Source organism: Megascapheus bottae, chromosome 28, assembly GCF_031878675.1.
Source record: "Megascapheus bottae isolate mThoBot1 chromosome 28, mThoBot2.hap1, whole genome shotgun sequence".
Taxonomy (NCBI): Eukaryota; Metazoa; Chordata; class Mammalia; order Rodentia; family Geomyidae; genus Megascapheus; species Megascapheus bottae.
The window spans coordinates 317,003-336,713 of NC_143536.1; the positions used below are offsets into that span (position 1 = coordinate 317,003).

At 58.3% G+C, this 19,711-nt stretch overlaps 1 protein-coding gene across 1 annotated transcript in view; it reads right to left on the minus strand.

Moving 5' to 3' along the window:
* Positions 1-19,711, minus strand: part of Fbrsl1 (fibrosin like 1) — a 53,575-nt gene that overhangs the window by 5,662 nt on the left and 28,202 nt on the right. Inside the window, exons 5-15 of the mRNA XM_090320341.1 lie at positions 13,656-13,685; positions 4,544-4,589; positions 3,758-4,049; positions 3,343-3,563; positions 2,809-2,877; positions 2,433-2,656; positions 1,694-1,744; positions 1,476-1,571; positions 848-916; positions 720-749; positions 511-582 (exon numbers count right to left, since the gene is read on the minus strand). Of these exons, the coding sequence (XP_090176467.1) occupies positions 511-582; positions 720-749; positions 848-916; positions 1,476-1,571; positions 1,694-1,744; positions 2,433-2,656; positions 2,809-2,877; positions 3,343-3,563; positions 3,758-4,049; positions 4,544-4,589; positions 13,656-13,685 (1,200 nt within the window). The remainder of the gene's footprint in view (positions 1-510; positions 583-719; positions 750-847; positions 917-1,475; positions 1,572-1,693; positions 1,745-2,432; positions 2,657-2,808; positions 2,878-3,342; positions 3,564-3,757; positions 4,050-4,543; positions 4,590-13,655; positions 13,686-19,711) is intronic.

Genomic DNA, 19,711 nt, shown 5'->3' on the forward strand with positions numbered 1-19,711 from the left:
AGCTGGCACCTCCTGTGCTCCCTGCAGTGCGTTCCAGCGTGGGGAGGGCACCACCAGGTCACCTGGGAGGTGCCCATGTTCCCACGGCTGTCACGGGAAGCCGAGTCAGGCAATAGCCTCCCAGATGCCATGAGGGAGCCCCAGCCTTTCACATGGAGACAGAACTTTGAGGCAAGTCCCTTTCCATTGACTTGTCGAAGTGCACTGAGGTCGTAACGCCTCAGGAAACACACCCTGGGGGTTCAGCAGCCACAGGACCATGGCACAGCAGGCTGCGGATCCCACTGGAAGGACGCTGGCCCACCCAACTGCCTGCCTCAACCAGGCACCTGCACACATGTGTGTGAACACACCGGCTCACTGCTGACCTCCACCATCTCTGCCAGGCTGCAGGTAGGTGGTTCTACACCTTGTATGGCATCAAGACACTGACCGGAGCCTCTCAACTGCACTCCGAACCCCCAGAGGACCCCCAGCAGGCTCTGGTGTGCCCACTTGGCCTTGCCTCACCTTCATCTTCTGCTGGTGGTGGTAGATCTGCCAGGCAATCTGCACGTGCACGGCACACCACTTCCCTGGCTTCTACGGCAGGACCAGGGAGGGCTCAGAGAGGCCAGCACCTCTTCCCAGCCCTCTCCTTCCCCACAGTCCTGCCATCCAGGCCACCCACGGCCAACCAGGAGGGATCCCGCGTGCGCTCCCCATGTGAGCTCGCTTACCCTGGCTGCCGTCCGGTATGTGTCAGACACCTGTGGGCAACCGAGAGAGTGGTGGTTACATCCGGGCCGGGCAGCAGAGGAGGGGCGGGGTGGAGGGCTCAGCCCGGCAGTATGACCTTGACACCTACCCCAGGGGCTTTCTGGAGCAGAGTGTGAACAGCACCGGCCCGGCCTGTGACCTCAATGGGGTTTGCAGTCTGGGGAGATGAGCAGAGAGTGAGAGGGAGTTGAGGGAGGAGTGGAGTGCCCAGGCCAGGGAACTAGAGAAGCCCAGGCTTCCTGGTTCTGGGCTGGGCTCAGGTCTACCCAGGGGATCCTTCGTGTAGCCACCCAGGAGGATCCCAATAACCTCAGCTCAGAGACATCTGCAAAGGCAGAAGAAGGAACTCCTGGTGCTGCTGCCCCAGGGAGCTTGGGCCCCCTGGCTGAGAGGCCTCGTCCTCTTCCCTGGAGCCCTGAGAAGGCCGAAGGGAAACAGGCCCCACATCCTGGGAGGGAGAGGCTGTGGCATCTCTCCTGCCCAGCACTGTGGCTCTTCTGCACCTTCCCTCCAGAGCAAGGAAAGGCACTATGCCGTCTGGCCATATTCTCAGGCACCTTCCACTAGGCCCTTGCCCTGCTCAGAAACAGCTTTGCAGATTACAGACAGGCCGCCTGCCTGGGTGTCCCCCACATCCATGCCCCAATATGGGCTGGCGCTGTTTCCCGAGCCCTTCCTCCCACTGAAGCCCCGCCCTGCACCCCCAGCAGCTGTACCTTGGGCTGAAAAGCACCCTGCAGGGACCCCAAGGGGCCAGAGTGTGCAAGCAGCGCAGGCAGCCCTGGGCCCGAGGGAGGGAAGGGTGGGAAGAGCTGCAAGAGAGAGAGAGAGCGCATCCTGGGCAGTGGACTCCTGGCCCCACCCCACACCCCGGAGGTGGCACAGCCAAGGTAAAGCCCCCCCCCCTGCAGGGCCCAAGCACAGGGCTACTCACGTTGGAATGTCGGAAGTAGGGGTTGTCCAACTTGGGTGAGAACTTATCAAACTGCAAGGGAAAGAAGATGAGGTGAGACTTCAAGTGCCAGTCCTCCACCCTCCGTGGGCCCCTCACCCACCCAGCTGACAGCAGCCTAGACGCTCATTGTGCCTTCCAAAGTGGGCACCTCATGTCCAGCTGTTTCCAGGCTTCTTGAATATTGGCCCAAGTTCTGAGTTATGCCCAGGGGTGGGGGTATCTTCCTTTCCATGGCCCCCTGCTGCCAGGCAGCCGTCATGCACCCAGCCGAGGCCCCAGGAGAGGGTAGCTGAGGTCAGGGGTGGTGGAAGGGCCTAAAGCGCTGGATGGGAACAAGCTATGGGGCGCACCAGGCTGCTGACGGAGGATATGGCCCCACACAGCAGCTGCTCAGAAGTGGGGATGAACCCCTGGCATAGGAGGGGGCTCAAGCCGAGTTGCTGTGGCCTCCAGACTTGGTGTCCTGCTACCAATATGTGCTGGGGACTCAGCATGGGGGCAACTGGCCCACCCCTGTGGACCCAGGGCGTCAGTCCAAGCACGGGACAGCTCCTTTGCTCTGGCACCCAGCCTGAGGGCCTGGTGGGGTCTGGACACAGACCCACGGTGGGGGGGGGGGGAAAGGCCACCCTGCCCACCTCCTGGATGCGTGCCAGCGTGTGTCTGCATGTGCCTGCTGCATGTCCCCCCACCCCAGCTGGCAGTCTGGCCTACGCACCGGCAGGGGTGCGGCGGGCGGCATGAGCGGCGTCGGGGGCAGCCCGGGGAAAGGGGCGAATGTGTGTTGGTGCTGGTGTGTGTGCTGGTGTGTGTGTTGGTGTGTGTGCTGGTGCTGGTGGAACTCGGCCCGCAGCAGAGCCCCCGGGCCCAGGGAGGCGCCAGGCCGCTCCGCGCTCTGCACCAGAAACCGCGTGTTCAGCTCTTGCCTGAGCAGCTCGTGATCTACAAGAGAAAAAGAGAGAGAGACAGAGAGGCACGTTGGCCGCGGGCTCCCGGCGGGGCAAGGCAGATAGTCACCTGGCACTCCCGGACTCGGCAGGCCGAGCCGTGCAGACCCAAGGGTGGAGGTAAGAGAGGAGCCTGTGACCAAGTACCAATCAGAATCCCTGAATGAGGCTGGCAATACGTGATTGGCTGGTTGAATGAGATCAACAGGCTGGCATCTAGAGGCAAGAGAGAAGTTGGTGAGCCCTGCCCCTGGGTACTTCTGCTTCCACGGAAGGGCTCTGGAGGGGCGGAGTGGACACACCCCAGAGTCCCTGTCACAGGCACGCTGAGTCCAGGGGCTAAGGGAGAAGCCCCCCAGGACTAGTCTGACTCCAGTGGGCATCGCCCTGGGCACAGGGAGGGAGACACTTTGGGCCTTCTCTGCCTGTGTCCTCTAGTCAGGGGACCCTGAAGGTTGCCCCACGAGAAGTGAGGCAGGGAAGGAGGGAGGGCCAGCTGCAAGGCCAAGGGCCACCTGCCACCTGCATACGCCCAGGACCCACTCCCCACTGGAATCACTGAGGAGAAGCAGGCTGCCGCAGTCCCAGCCACTGCTGAGTGGGGAGGAGGGTCTCCTGGGGGCTCTCTCCCTGCCCCAGGGGAAGGTCACTCCTGAGTGGATTCCTGGTTCTGACACCTACCGGCTGGGTGTCCTGGGATGACCAGGCTGCTGGTGGGAGGCGCTGGGGGTGGGGGCAGTGCTGGGGGCGCGGCGAACATGGCCGCTGCGTGGTGCTGGTGCTGCACCTGGGACCGGAGTGCCAGGTGTGAGGTAGAGAGGTGGGGGCCTGGCCCGAGCGGCGACAAGGACACGTGCTTTGCTAGGCCCAGGGGGGCACCGCTGCCTGTGCTGCTGCTCCTGCTGTGGGACATGGGTTTAAGGTGACCGCTGGAACCTGGCCCCAGGTCCCCTCGAGGCCTTCCCTGCCCCTCCACCACAGTGCTGCAGGCCTCTTCCCAAGTCCCATGGCCCTGCCTACCTCCACCCAAGGCCACACAGCCTCTTCCCACCCAGGGTCTCCATGCTTATCCCACGAGCCCCCTTTTCCCCTTCACCTGAGGCTGTGCAAGTGGAGGCCGTTGGGCACCTGCTGGCTGGGCCCAGAGAAGGCGCCCAGGGAAGGAGGCACGTGAGCTGGGAGTAAGCCACGGGGCTGCGGGGCTGTGGACTGGGGCACAACTGGTGGCTCCCTCTTCACCAGGGGGCTGGCCTGGGCCGTGGGCAAGGGCCCAAGGGGTGCAGCAACCAGCAGGAAGGAATCTGTGCTGAGCTCCTGGCTACGCTCCAGGCCAGACACCTTGGGCGATGCTCCCACCGTGGCCTCAGACTTCTCACCCCAGGCTACGCCTGCAGAGAGAGGGCAGGGGAGGCAGGTGTGCTCTTGGGGCTGGGCTCAGCTGCCCAACATCCAACACCCACCCTCTGCCACACCCTCGATGTCCAAGTCCTACCAATACTCCTGGCAGCTTACTGGGGACCTGTGGTCAATCCATCTTTTCCCAGAGGCCTTGTGCTTTATGAAAGGTCCCTCAGCCAGGGCCTCTAGGGAGCTCTCCAGGCCCCACACAGTCTCTGGGTTTGTACAGCCGCAACCCCACATGCCAGATAGGACTAAGGTGCTTCAATGACCGACCTGCCTCCTGCAGCAATTCTCCTTGGCTTCTAAGTCCCCACTCTCCTCTCTCTAGAAGCCTCCAGGTGGTTAAGAGAAGCTGCCTCACATTGTTCCTGCTCTCCTTTCCTTGCCCACTGAGCAGACCCTCCTGCTTCCTGCTGCTCCATCTGCCTTCCTGTCAGATCTCAGATCCTGAGACCAAGAGCTGGGCTGGGGATAGACTCACCTTTGACAACTACTGGGGCAAAGAGCTTCTCGGAGCCCACTGATGCCTGGGAAGATAAAAAGAGGCAGGGCTGGGGGTGAACAGTACCCGTGGCCCAGATTGTAACACGAGCCCCCAAGGGGCCTCCGCACGCTTCCCCGAGGTGAGGTCTGGGGATGCGTAGCTTCACGGAGGTGGCAGATGGGCCCGCCCTTCTCTGCTCAGAGCATAAATCTTCTTCAAACGTGAAGACTCTTTGAGGGTACAGTCTGAGCTGAGAATACTACCATCCCAGCAAGCAGTTAGCATCTGTGCCCATGCAGACAGGTGGGCCTTGATTTAGGCGAAACCCTGGCAGGCTAGGGGCAGAAGAGGAAAAAAGGACTTTGCCTGCACCTCTTGCCCTAACCAGGACATGACACAGCCACATAATGGGTAAAAGAGATGCCCATCCACTCAGCGGCACAACATTATTCTTATCCTGGACCAGCTAAGGTCCAGGCTGTTCTCATGAGCAGCACTATACTGAGATGGCCTGGTACGTAGGTATGCACACTCTCAGGGGTGTGAACCTTTAGCACATATGACTGCTCATCTCCATCTCTCCTACAGGAATCCCCTCCCCTGCACAAAGTGGGCAAGGCAAACCATTGTCTGCCCTTCCTTCTGCCGTGTCCATGGTGATGAGGGTACCCGGGGCAGTGTCAGATGGGTCCCCAAGCCTGAGCCTCCTGGATCATCCTCGTGGAAGTGACAGGTGTCAGAGAACATCTGGGTGACTTCTCTCACAAAACTCCCTACTACAGCAGCTGACTGCATTGGAACAAGCTATCCCTAAATGAGGACATTCCAGATTCTTCTCACCTCAGCCCACAGCCGGCGTTTCTCTCTAGCTGCCAAGACCCTGGATTCAGGCAGTACCCACCAGTCTCTCTTAGTACCTTATTCCATATCATGCTGGCCTCAGCCCCACCCCAGAGATCCTGATCAGAGACCCCAATCGTTTGATCATCTTTGTTATTGGCCTGCCTGGGCATCAGTCCTGGGAGGGTTGGGCATCTCTGCCTCTGCTCAAGGGGATAGGAGACGGCAGCCATTATCTCTAACAAGGCTGCCCAAAGCCTTCATTATCTGCAACGGACGGTCCTCAGGGCCACTGGCAGATGTTAACTGCACAGGAGCCTCTGAAGGTCCTCGATGGGGAGAGGAAGGGTTCCACCTCACAGCTTCTACACAGCTGAAATCAACAAGGGAATGTGGCTGCATACTGAGGCCGCCCAGCAGGCAGAAGAGATCAGCCCGCTGGACCTGGGGTTTGACACAAAAGGCAGCCTCTAAAACACAGGACACATGCTCTGCATGTGACCAGCAGCAGGAGAGGGGTGTGGGGAGTGGGGCCTGAACTCCCAGCCCGGGTTGAGGCCATTGTACCAGCAGTGGGCCTGGTGCTCCACAGACTTGCTCCCACCATACCTGGGGCAAAGGGAGTCAGTTCAACTTTCCAGGCTGGAACATGGTTCTGGGGACCCAGAGATAGAGCCCTGGACTCCAGGAAGCCAAGGCGAGGGCACAGGAAGCAGAGGGGAGAGCAGGGAGAGGTGTGTCCTCCCCACCGCAGGGCAGGGAAAGCCTGGAAAAGCTGCTCTCCTCTACCCACCCCCCTGGCTCATGGCTTGTCACCGCCAGTCCACCAATACCAGGCAAGGAAGAGTGGGTGGTGCAGAGATCCAGGCCCCTACGGTGGTCTTGGGCACCGATCTAGCCAGCTGTTCAGGGAAGGCTGGACACCTGGCCAGCTGCGGTCGTCCCGTCCACCCCTCTGCTGGTGCTGGCCCAAAGGGGCCAGCAGAGGGCCAGCAGAGGGCCTGCCAGGAGCCCAGAACGCCCCGCTGTCCGCAGCTTGGGGCCCCGGGCTAGGACGGGTCTCCAGGGGCGGCCTGGGCCCAGACAAAGAGCCCGACGGCCAGGTGAGGCTCCGACGGCCCAGCCTCCGCAGGGCCCAGACAAAGACGCCCAGCGCCCCCGCGCCCGCCCGGGGCCTCCACCTCCGCGCCCTGCCACGCGCCCAGGCGGGCGGTGGGGGAGGGGAGGGGGGCGGGGGCCCTGCCAGCCCGGGCTGAGCCGCCGCCCGGCTCCTGGGGGGCTCCCCGTCCCCTCCCTCCCCGCTCCTGGGGTGCGGGCTCCCCCTCGCCGTCCCCGTCCCCCTCCCGCCCCGCTCCTGGGGTGCGGGCTCCCCCTCCCCGTCCCCGTCCCCCTCCCGCCCCGCTCCTGGGGTGCGGGCTCCCCCTCCCCCTCCCGCCTCGCTCCTGGGGTGCGGGCTCCCCGTCCCCGTCCCCCTCCCGCCCCGCTCCTGGGGTGCGGGCTCCCCGTCCCCGTCCCCGTCCCGCCCCGCTCCTGGGGTGCGGGCTCCCCCTCCCCCTCCCGCCTCGCTCCTGGGGTGCGGGCTCCCCGTCCCCGTCCCCGTCCCGCCCCGCTCCTGGGGTGCGGGCTCCCTCTCCCCGTCCCCGTCCCGCTTCTCTCTCCCGAGCCCCCGGCGGGCACTGACCTGAGGGCGACCCAGTCCCGCGCGCGGAGGGCGATCGCCGGGTCTCCGGCCGCGATCCGAGGCCGCGGGCGGTGGAGCGGCCCGGCCCGGCCCAGCCCGGCCCCAGGAAGCCGCGGCCCCCGCGCGCCCTCTCAGCGGGAGCCGGGGCTGGGGCGCGCGTCCGGCGCCGGCTCTCGGCGCTGCCCGGGCGCCGGCGGGGGCGGGGCCTCGGCGGGGCGGGGCCTCGGCGGGGCGGGGCCTCGGCGGGGGCGGGGCGGGGCGCGGGCAGGCCCGACTAATCCAGCCTCGAGGCGCGGATCTGCCCGCGGCCGCCGCCGTCCAGGCGGACCCAGGCCCGTCCAGCCTGCACCCCGCTGGGGAGGGGCCGGCGGGAGCGACTCCGTCCCGGGGAGCCCAGCACCCGAGGCTGCGCGTGGGCCACGCGGCCCTGGGCTCCCAAGCAGCCCCGCTGTCCCGGGGAAAGCCTGGAGGGAAGCGACGCCCAGCACACAGGCCCAGGGCGGACGGCTCCCCGCGCCAGGCAGGGGCCGAGAGCCCCGCGGGCCGCTGGAGGCCGTCTGGAGGGGGCCTGGCACGGAGCCCCTTCCCGTGCGGGGCTTGGACGGCCGGGGGGTCCTGACACCACGGCGCGGGTCGGAGCAGCCCTTGACTGGCAACCCTGGCTCCCTCCTGGGATCCCAGCTCACCAGGAGGCAGCTCAGCAGAAAGTCCACAGGATTCACGTCCAGTTAACCATCGAAAGACAGACGTGGTGCTGCGGCTCAAATGGTAGGACTCTAGCCTTGAGAAAACCCCGAGCCCACAAGTGGAGCTGTGGCTCAAGGGTTGATCACAAAAGCACAAGAACAGCGCCCAGGGCTCCCTCCCGCCCTGCCCTGCAAAACAGTACTCTTTTCCAAAGGCCAGTGGCTGTGCGGGAGCAGAGCCACACATTTGGAAATTGCAATGGTACAGAAGACACGCCAGTAGTGCCAGGCTAAGGCAGGATCTGAAGCTATCCCTATTCTGCTTATTTAACCAATATGTGTAAAACATTATCAAAGACAGAAATAAAACCACCTCCCAAATCCTGCTGTTTCTTCCCATGTACCAAATACTGGGCTTTGCTGTGAAGTCATGGAGCCTCCCTAGCCACAGACAAGAAAAGGCTTGCAGGGAAGGGGAGAGGAGAGAGAATGCACCTATCCATTACTGGTTTTGGATAGACTGGGTCATGCACAGTTCTGAGACTGAATTCTGTGTCAGCTGAGTAGCTGGCATTGCAGGCCTCTAGGATAGTGTATTGATTGACTCCTTCTTTAGATGATTGACTAGACATACAGCCTAGCAGCCAGAGAGCACAGCCAAGCTTTCTCTCCTCTTCCCGCTTTAGCTAGGGCAGGGGAGGCAGACTCTACCCCTGGAAACAAACTGGAGCCAGTAAGACGAAACAGAAAGTGAGTGGCTGCTGCAGAGGGAGACAGATCCATCAAAGACCTCAACCTGACAGGCATTCATCTCCAGGGCAAATCTCAAATGTGCAAATCTGACCATGGTACAGGTTTCAACATGCCACATCTCTCTCCCTGGAAACTCCTTTACCCACACACCCAGACCACAGGAGAATCGAGATTCCTGCCTGCGGTAGGAGTTTTCATTTCCTGCCACTCCTGAGACCACCTCAAGCACTGGGTCAAGGGGATTCATCAAAGGGGCTAAAACACAGGGTTGGGACACCACCTGAGCCCCACTCACAGCCTGTACCCTGATGTCAGGAAAAATTAGACTCAGAACCTAGGACAAGCCCGTCTTTAATTTTGTTTAGGAAGGAACGTAGCTGTGATATGAGAGATTTAATGAGGTTAGAAATCAGGAAGGAAGTGGAGTGGGAATAGATTATCAAGAGAAATAAAGGCAGCCGCCAGAGCACACAGATATTAAATATCAGGCTTCCAAACCAAATATATATAATCCACTTAGGGACTTAATGGTGGCATTCAGAGGCACATTTCTCCAAAGCCTATGATTCAACAGCTGACATTATAACTGCATCTGTCATGATTCTGTGCCATGAAGGGGAGGGAGGTGCCTTGCCAGGAGTTCCCAAACCAGCCTCACCTGGCTCAAGGGGTGCTGGGAACACCTCTTGGCTATACCACTTTCATGGCCCTGACGTGCCCCAACCTTGGCCATAGCTGATAACTCGGTGTCCTCAATGCTACCACATCGGAAGCAAGGCCCACTTCCTCCAGGCTGCCACTTAGCAGATAAGCTGCCGGTGAGGCCTGCGGAGGCCTCATGATAAGTAACGGAGGTGTGGTCATGGGACTGGTGCCTTTCCTGAGTCCTGGCTGGAGGTTCTCAGAGGCTGGCTGGGCCTGTGGATCCCTGACCATCTCACAATCTGTCAGTCAAAAGCCATGTGGGAACTGCGGTTCTATCTGGGAGTCCCACGGGTGTGGACCTCTGAGCTGGAGGGAGGGCAGTCGATGGTGTGGACAGAGGAACACTCACTGAGCCAGCTGGAACTGCAGTGCCACTCAGCACTCCACAGCTATGCCCCCCATCCCACTTACAGACTAGAAGGCACACCTGCAGGGCAGAGCACTTGAGTGTGTACGCCAGGCACAGCTCAGGGCCTCTGGACAGGGCAGGAGGATCCTGAGCACAGGAGAGCCCAAGGGAGAAGAGCAGCCAGGTCTGGCATCCAGCTCACCACCTTCCGCTAGCCGTGCTTGGTGTCAAACCCTTGAGGGGCCTCATTCCTCAGCCCGAGGGCTGCACTTGAGTGTTAAGTGGCCTTGGGAGGACAATTAAATTCACTGAAGCTTCTGGCTTCAGCAGAGAGTAAACCTCAGCTCCTATTATATATCATCCATGTGCTGAGGACAACGGGGCTACAGGTCTTCCCAGGAGGCCCTGCTCCATACTTCAACCTGAGGGAGGCTCCTGGGGTCTATGCCCTTGCCCGGCTTCCTCTGCTGTGCCCACCAGAGAGCCCACGAGGCTCTCCTGCTTGCCTGGTCTCCATGCTCATTACAGCAGAGGGCTGAGACACAAGGTCCTCGAGGACAACCCCAGGACTCAAGGACAAACCTCCTGTCCCTGCACCAGCTAAGCTGGAGGTTTGTCACCACCTGGTTTTGGATCCCTTGGCCTTCCTTATCTTCCCTCCTTCTGGGTTTCTGGGCTCCCAAGGGGACCTTCTGTCCCTCACATGCCTCTCTGGGCAGTGAGGCTGTCACCTTGCAGGTGTTGTCCTGTAGCCCCACTGTCTGGTTGAGAGCTTGTACTTCTGGGAGCATGTGGTACTTTTGCACACGGAGACAAGAGCTTCACCTGCAAGACCAGCTCCTCACTGAGGAGCTGGCACTGGGGTTCTCCCTGGGACCACAGTGTCCCCTGGGGGGTGTTTCCTGGGACCACAGTGTCCCCTGGGGATTCTCCCTGGGACCACAGTGTCCCCTGGGGGTACTTCCTGGGACCACACGGGACCCCAGACACTAACAGAGTTATAAGAGGAATAAAGGCCACACGACAGCGGGCCTTTTCCCTAGATGCTGAGTCTGTCTGTGTCTGCACATCTGGCAGTGCCTGTCTTCTGTAGCTGGAAAGAACAAGAATCTAGGAAGTGGGAGTGGTGGGTCTTGCTTAAGAGTTGAGAAAACAGATTCAGAGAGGACCCCAGTCAGACACAGCTCCCCCTGGGAGAGGAGGGGGAGGAGGGTTGGGGAGAGGGAGGGGACAGGGTCAGGCATGGACCCCTCAGCCGGTCTATCCCAACAGAGCCATCAGTAGCTCCAGAGGCCAAGTGCTTACATCTACCTCAACGTCCTGCCTTCTGTCCTACCACTCGGATCCGGTTCTACAGACAGGAGAGAGGTACTAAGAGTCTGCTATCCTCAGGAGGCAGTCTCAGTGGGAGCCTTTCAGACCCAAGAGCACGAGCATCACCTGTCTGCACATGGGCTGAAGACAGACAAACATCTTGGGGGCTGGCCAGACAGCACGTGGCTGACTAATGAGCTCAATTGCTTTTTACCCATATTTTCCCAATAAAAGGTCGGTTAGACACCAACCACTGCCTCACCGAGGGGCCATCTGGCCACCCTGCTTCTGAGCCTGCTGGCATGGCTCCCTGTTTCCTTCCAATTGCCATGGTAGAAGGCAGTCTCAGTGGCAGGGCTGAGGGAAGGGTGGGTAGAGCCCATGGCACTGGGCTGGGTGATGGGAAGGTCTGTTGTGTGGGTGCAGGGAAGAGAGGTTTCCTATTGGTATTTCTATTTGAGGGCCCCAAAGTGTCTGTGTATTTGCCAGAGCAGAATTCAGAAGGTCCTCAGGGTGGGGTGGCCTGGAAGGTACCGGCAGCCTTGACCCTGAGCTAAGACCCCGTCAGCTTGGGGAGGAAAGATGACCCGTGAGCCCAGCAGAGCCCACTTCCCCCTGCCAAGGTAGGTCTCTGGTTCCCCCTTGCTGTCCCTGTGCCCCGCTTGTCCGTGCCAAGGCCCCTGTACACTTGAGCTTCCTGTGGCTTTTATGCCATCTGTCCAACTACTGGTCCAGACATTTTACCGCCAAGGCCTTGTCCACTGTTGGCTGCTTTTTGGCCACTGTGTGCCAAGGAATATAAGAAATCGGCTGGGTAACCTGTCTGTCAAGTGTGAACTCCCCAGTCAGGGCAGCTTCCAACGTCTGCACGAACTCGGGCTGCCCTTGCCTGTCCTGCACCTGAGGGCTCCCTTCCCTTCCAGCCGATTTCCTCTCCTAAAAGGGCCCACAGAGAAGGTCCACTCACTCTCAACTGCTCTGCAGCCCCTGCGCTGCCAGCTCAGGTCCTGCTGGGACCGCGGTCACCCAGCGGCCTCAATGACCAGGGACGCTGAGGATGGGGTGGAAGCTGTCTGGCCACCTTCCAGGCCTCTGCTCATTCTTCCTGCTCTGCCTCTTGGAGGGCAGTGAAGGAAGGCCAGGCTCCACGCAGCCAGGAGTCCACACACACGGACATGCCAGGGTGCAGCCATGGAGACAGCCTGGAGGCTGCCCCCCTTCTTCCTAGAACTGTAGGAAGTGAATCCCCATGGGACCTACCGCACTTCCCACAGAGGACTCGGAGGCCGCCTAAAAGGAGGGGACTGCAGCACTGAGGCACAGTCTTGGGCTCAGGACAGAGGGCTGCTGAGGGGAGTCTTCTAGAAGATTTCTAGAAGCAAGAGGGTATGCAGGAGTCACCAGTCCCTCCCCACCTGCCTCCTGGTCCGCTCCCTTCAGATCCTCTCCCTTTCTCCTCTCTCCTCTCCCTCCCTCCCCCTCTACCCGGCTCTAGGCTGCACAGAGCCTGCATTCTGGAAATGGGTTTTAAATTGAGGGAGGCACTGAGGGAGCTGCTGGCTCAGCACCTCCCAGGTGTGTGTGATCTAGTTTCATGAACAAGAGCAGGGCAGGGGCCCCACCCGCCGAAACATCAACCCTGTCCCTGTGCTTCAGGCAGCTGCAGCAGCCGGAGAAAAGGAGCCGGGGTGGGGGGCGGTGGTTGTGGGTAGCATGGAGCCTGAGCTGAGGAACCTGATGCCCCTCCTCTGGCACAGTGACCTCTGGGGCCATGTCCCTGAGACTTCCCACCAGAGGGATGAGAGGACAAGTAGGTGACAGCACAGAACCCACAGTCACAGCGCTGGCATGGGCTCCCTTCCCTAGGACTGATGGGCCACAGTTCCAGGGTTCCCAGGGGCTTCCTGAATTTGCCAAAGCCTACCAGGTCACCCTGTGCTAGCCTTACGAGTCCCCCACTGTGGCAGGCCTGCACAGGCCAGACAGGTGACTGCATGCATGCCATATATCTCAGCGCAACACACAGACCTCCATTTATGACAGTTTGCTTAAGACAAAAGCCCAAGTCCAGCTGCTGACTCTCTCCCGGTCCCATGGCTGCGTGCAGCGCACAGCCTCCTCCTCGGCACCGCCTCCTGTCACAGGAGGACACTGCTTCCCAGTCAAGCCACCTGCATTCCCTCCCCCTTGGCTAGGCCTTCCCTCCTCTGCCTGTGGGCTAGGGGCAGTGGCACCAGCCAGGACCCACGCCAGGCTGCCCAGACTCCCCTGGCGTGTGTGTCCTCCAGTGGATGCTCCCCCTCCCCACCAGAAGAGCTCAGAAATCCAGGAAGCTACTATAGCAGTGGCAGGACACTCTTACAGTGACCAATGGGGACTTTTTGTTCCGAAAAGCGATGCGCTTGTGACAGGCCATCCTCTCAGAGGCTCCCAGTTCAGCCTGGAAGCTCCTGCAGCTGCTTGGCAAAGCCCTGGTAACCTAATGCCAGAGTTTGGTCAGCCCCCATCCTTCAGGCTCTACCCACGTGGATGAGGCCAGGCTTGGGGGCATGAGGGCTCTGAAGAGGTCCACCAAGGCTTTCACTGAACAGCTAGGAAGCCTGGGCATTTACCCATGGCGCAAGCCTTCAGCCATGTGCACCCCCCACCTTGGAGGAAGCCACAACTCCCACATCACCCCTCTGAGGGGCCTTTCTACATGGCCTCCCGTGCCCATCCTGGCTCTGGTCAGGATGGATGGGATACACATCCACGAGGATGGAGGGGGAGAGTCAGGCTCACCTGATCGTCCACGCCGCTCTCACTGTCACACTGTGGGAACACAAGGAAAAAGAGGTGAGCTAGGACCCTTCACAGCACACGAGACACAGGCTGCATGTCATAGGGTTGGCATTACCAGCCGTACCACTGCTAAGAGGGACCAGGGAAGGGAAAGGGGGCACCATTAGCCATCTTGCCTCAGAGAGGGGAGCACCCCTCAGAACAGGTGTGGACTTGCATCGTGGAAACACAGGGCAGTCTCACTCTACCTGGATGGACCTGCTAGCCACCCTCTAGAGTGAGCTCCCTCACAGAGCCCTGGCCCACCCTCTAGAGTGAGCTCCCTCACAGAGCCCTGGCCCACCCTCTAGAGTGAGCTCCCTCACAGGGCCCTGGCCCACCCTCTAGAGTGAGCTCCCTCACAGAGCCCTGGCCCAAGGGTCCACCATACAATGGTCTTTCGTACGTGGGCACTGGTGGCAATGACCTCCCACAGATACCGGAAGTCCCAAGGGGACTGATGGCTCGACACGAGTTTGCCGGCCCACACAGAGAGGTAATGTCACACCTCAGAGTCTGTGCTCCTTCTCCTGTTCTCAAGTTTAGGGGATTCCCTGGAGGCCGCTCCCGGCGGGGCCTGCAGTGGAAGCCATGCCCTCACAGGACCTGTTTGCCCATCAGTGGTTACTGCAAGATCACAATAATGGAGAAGACAAATCTGTGTTTTCCATTGTTAGTTAGCAGAGGTTTGGAAAGGACACAGTGCTACAGAACATGAAATTTCACTTAAAAGAGTAAAGAAACCCTTCCTAGCAATTGCAATTATGATACGTTCATGTCAGATGAATTATATGGCTGAAAATAAATCTCTCCAAGGCGCACAGGAGGGTGATCCAGCTGCAGTCAGACGTGCACACTGCTGGTTTTATATGTTGTACTCTACTTGATTAATATAGGTAATCAAATTATACTGCCTTCCACTAGGCCCCCAAATTGAAGGCTATAATGTTTTCAATGACAAAGTTCATAGAATTGTATAAAAATGCACTTTGCTAGCTACTTACTGCAGCCGGAAGCAGCACATTTCCAGTTCAGCTGTCAATGACATGTGATCCCTAGATGCATGTAACATGGGGTCCCCTGAGGCCAGCAAGGCTACATGCCACAGCTGAGAGACCCTCTGCCAGCCCTTGGCTGCTGCAGTGGGCGCCCACACACAGACAGGAGGGTAGGGTCTTTCCTGCTTATATTCTTGGTCAAACCCCTCCTAGGAAGCTGATAAGGAAGCACTGTCCTTAAGAAGGGGTACCAATGTGTGAGAAGTAATGCACCCACTATCTGGCAAATGTCACTGTAACCCCTCTATACATTACCTCTATCATAAACCAAACCAAACCAAAATCCCAACAATAAAAAGAACAAAAAAAAAAGAAAAGCATTGTCCTGCGAGTCCTTGCCTGGCCTGGCTGTGTGGTCCGGGCCCTCTGACCCTGAGGTCACAGGTTACAGGGTCATGGCACCTGGAGGCCTCAGTCTGTGAGACAGACAAGACTTGTACGTAGAGAGAGGACAGGGTGGTGGTAGAGGAGGGTGAAGGGGCATGGGAGCCTAGAAAGAAAATAGATGGCTGTCCACACCCAGAGTGTGTGCAGTCATACACACATAGGCACACAATCACGTGGACAGAGGCAGGCACGGCACTCCACTGTACGCACACGTGGAGAATCACATGTAGACCGCTGTAGGCACATCCCAGTGCACATACAAACCATGGTGGCTCCTGCTGGGCCTGTATCTGCTGCTCCCCGCTGTCCCCCTCCATGCTGAGCCAGAGCCTCCTGCACCCCACCTTCTCACTTTCTCCTTGGGTGTACTTCCTGCTCTCCTCCTTTTCCCTTCCTCCTCTCCCTCCAGATGCCAGGAAAGGTGAGCCTGTCTGGGCCCTTCAATAACCTAATCTCAGCCGCAGCCATGCTCTACAGCCCTGGGAACAGGTGACCGTGACCGTGTGCGGGGCCTGTGCTAGGGTCCGTGCTCCACAGACCCAGCTGTCCCCTCACCATCCTGATGAACCCTTGCTTAGGACCCAGTGTTCATCTTCAGAATTTCCCAGGCTCCCCACCCCCTCTCTCATTAAAGGCTCCCTGGCTGGACGGGGAGAATTAACGAGCTAGAGTCAGGAAATGAATAAAAAAGATGGCCAGGACTGCTGCGTGTGGCTGACCTTTCTCAGAGTCGACTGTATTAAATATATTCTCATGTTGTCAGACTCCGAGTGCTAACTGCCTCATGAATTATTTATCAACACAAAACCTTAACCAGAAACCCTGTTAACATCAATCCCTAACCTTCTGTGTCATGGTAGCTTGGCCTGTTCTGAATAATTGAATTCCAGCTTCCAGCAGATTCGAGCTCTGGCTTCCCTCCCTCTCCTACAGGGTCACCTTCCGAGGCCCACCACCTGGGCCTCCTTCTGGGGAGAGAGGCCTTCTCCAGCCTGTGACTGTCACCAAAAGGAATCTTTGGCTCCTGCTGCCTGGAGCTGGAGTGTGGGGAGGAGCCAGGGCCGAAACCTCTGGGGCCCAGACAGCCCTGGGCTCATCTGAGTAACTAGGGCCTGTAGCACCTCAGGACTTGTGGGTGGAGGTGGAGCTGGGCATGGCGGAATTGGCTATCCAGATGACAACAGGCAGTCAGAGCTGCTCTGGGAAGCATACCCCATCTCCTCGGTGACCCTCTTGCCTATCAGTGGGGCCTGAAATTAGGCTAGACGGTTTCACCCAGGGTGAAAGGCGTTCGGGGCCCTATGACACTATTCCATGTCCTTCCAAGGGGGTTCAGCAGGTGACCATGGCTGAAGTTCAATGCCAAGCTTCCTGAGAGCCTGGCGGCTCTCCCTGGTACACACTGCGGATGCTGGCATGGGCTGCAAGCCTCCAGCTCCCGAGAACTGCTGCCGAACACTACTCACCACCAGCAGACACAGTCTAGGCACACAGACTAGGAGCGGCCAGCTCCAAAGTATTTGGCAAGGAAAGAGCAGCAGCCTGGGAAAGCTGAGGTGAGGCAGTGGGCAGGGCACACGTAGGGAGAAGTCCTCATGTGTGCACAACACCAGGACGGCTAGCCTCCCTTTCTCCTTAGACGTGGGCTGACCTGGGAAGCTGGGATCCCAGCCAGACTTCAGCCTTGAGGGGTCACTGTAACGCCTTGGTTCCTAGCAGCCTAGAGACATCAGGATACCCTCCTGGAAGACCCCTGAAGGCTCAAACTGCCATAGAGGACCCCGCCCAGGAACCAGGCATGCAGGCACAAATCCAGCCACTGGCTAATGTTTCCATTCACTGCCACATGGTGCACAAGTTACTTAGTGGCAAAGACAAGCCACAATATAAAAGTAACCTTCTTAAGATGTTATTGAATTCAATTTGTAAGTGTTTTGTTTTGTTGGGATCTTGGGGCTTGAACTCTGGACCTGGACTGGGTCTTCAGCTCTTCAGCTCAAGGCTACTGCCCTACTCCTTGAGCCACAGCACCACTTCTACAGGTTAACTGGAGATGAAGAGTCTCAGGTCCTTTTGTGCCTAGGCTGGCTTTGAACCATGATCCTCAGATCTCAGCCTCCTGAGTAGCTAGGATTACAGACATGAGCTACCCCACTCAGCTTGTGTTTTATTAAGGATTTCTTCATCTATATTCTTTTCTGCTGTGTCCTTGACTAGTTCAGGGATGAGTATAATACCAGCTTCACTGTTTTTGTCAGTCATGGGGCCAGGGCACTGTCCCTGAACTCTTCAGCTCAAGGATAGCACTCTACCACTTGAGCCACAGCACCACGTCCCCTTACTTTTCTTTTTTCTTTGCCAGTCCTGGGCTTGAGCTCAGGGCCTGAGCACTGTCCTTGGACTTTCTCAAGGCTAGAGCTCTACCACTTGAGCCTCAGCACCACTTCTGGCTTTTTGCTACGTATGTGGTACTGAGGAATCGTACCACTGTACAGTGCAAGCACTGTACCACTAGGCCAAACACCCGGCCCTTCTCCTTACTTTTCTACCTCATGAAAAAGTACCAGGATGGAGAAAGTCAGTGGTGACTTTATATGCATCTTTGAAAATAAAACAATAGAGCTGGGAATATGGTTTAATGCTAGGGTGCTTGCCTAGCATGCATGAAGTCCTGGGTTCCATCCCTCAGCACTACATATACAGAAAAGGCCAGAAGTGGTGCTGTGGCTCAAGTGGGAGAGTGCTAGCCACGAGCAAAAGAAGCTCAGGGACAGTGCCCAGGCTCTGAGTTCAAGCCCCAAGATTGGGGAGATTTAAAAAAAGAGAAAGAAAAAAAATAAGCTAGGCATATGGCTCAATCCTGTAATCCTAGCCATTAAGAAGGTGGAAACGGACAGATTGCGAGCTCAAGCACAGAAGTTACAAGACTCCATCTCAACAATGGCTAGGTGTGACAGCTCATGTCTGACATCCTTGCTCTGGGAGAAGCTGGGCACAGTGGTGTGTGCCTGTCACTCAGCAACAAGAAGGCACAGTAGGAGGACTACAGCACAAAATTAGACCCTTCCTTGACAATAACCAATGCAAAAATGAGTGGGCGATGTGGCTCAAATAGAATAGTACCTGCAGTTCAATTCCTAGTACTACCACAAAAAACAACCAACCAACTAAACAAACAAACAAAAACAACAAAGCAGTGAGCCTTGCTGAGACTGCCTCAAGGAAGAGGAGGTTAACAGAGGAGTTAGGGCACATTGTGGGCATGTACAGAAGCATTACAATAAAAACCTGTTATACAACCGAGATACACAAATGAAAATATTTGTAAAAATGGAACCTTTAGCGGGGCGCAGTGGTCACACCTGTAATCCTAGCTACTCAGACGGCTGAAATCTGAGGATCGCGGTTCAAAGCCAGCCCCAGCACTAAAGTCTGGGAGACTCTTATCTCCAATTGATGACTGGAAAAGGGGAGGTGGCACTGTGGCTTCAGGGCTAGGGCAGTAGCCTTGGGCTGAAGAGCTCAGGGACAACACCCAGGCTCAGAGTTCAAGCCCCATGACCCACAAAAAAAAAAAAAAGAAAGAACCGTTGTGTCCCAACACAGGGCAGGGCACCCATGGATGTGCTTGTGGCTGTCCCTGCAAAGCTCACTTTGTCCCAAGGGGCAGAGTGGGACAGAAAGAGGAGGAACCACCCCATGGTTCTCACCAGGGTGCTTGTCCTGGAGGGACATGTCACTTCCAGGGAGGTGACAGGGCCAAGCTCCTGGTATCTGTGCCTCAGCTCCTACATCTGCAAACTGGCCTCAGCTCTGATAGGAGAACGGCAGGCCTGAGATGTAATATCGTGTAGGAGCTCTGCTCCCCATTCTGTGCTTTTCCGGCCCCTCACCCTGCAGCTCCAGGTGGCAGAGCTGGCTCCCCCCTAGATCTGTAGTCCCTGCCCAGTCCCTGGCTGGCAACGTCTCGGAGCCCCTCACGGGGCCTGCTTCCTGGGGCCTGCCAACCACGCAGCTGTGTTTGGCCTGGTGAAACAAGCAGTCTCCTTTATTACTGAGGCTGGCAGGTGTGCCACCTGCATGACTCCTTACCTCCTGTCCCCTCTCACTCCCTCACTCAGCAGTACCCACATCCAGAACTTGCCAGCTGGCTCCTCCTGAGACCCCACACCTGACTACTGAGTTAGCTGTCCTGGATCACAACCCAGCGGCTGGTAGCTACCATCTCTGGAGTCTCCCGTGGGTAACAACGCTGCACTAGGGGAGGGCAGAGCCTTCTGTCACTTGTCTGCTGCACTCAGGATGGCACTCAGCCGTGGGTAGGCGAAGGTGAATGCTCCAGGCAGGGCCTGTGCCCAGCCCCACCCCTGCTGCCCTCAGCCTGTGAGGTTCCCCTGCGGTGGAGATTGGGAAGAGAAGGTGGATCTTGGCTCCACCAAGGGACTAGTAGGGAAAGACTAGTAGGGTTTCACTGCTTTTGTGCAAATTATGACTGTTCAGAAGTGTCCCAAGGAGAAGCAGAATGAGGGTCATAAACCTGCCTCGTAAAGACAGCGTACTCGGTGGGTGTGT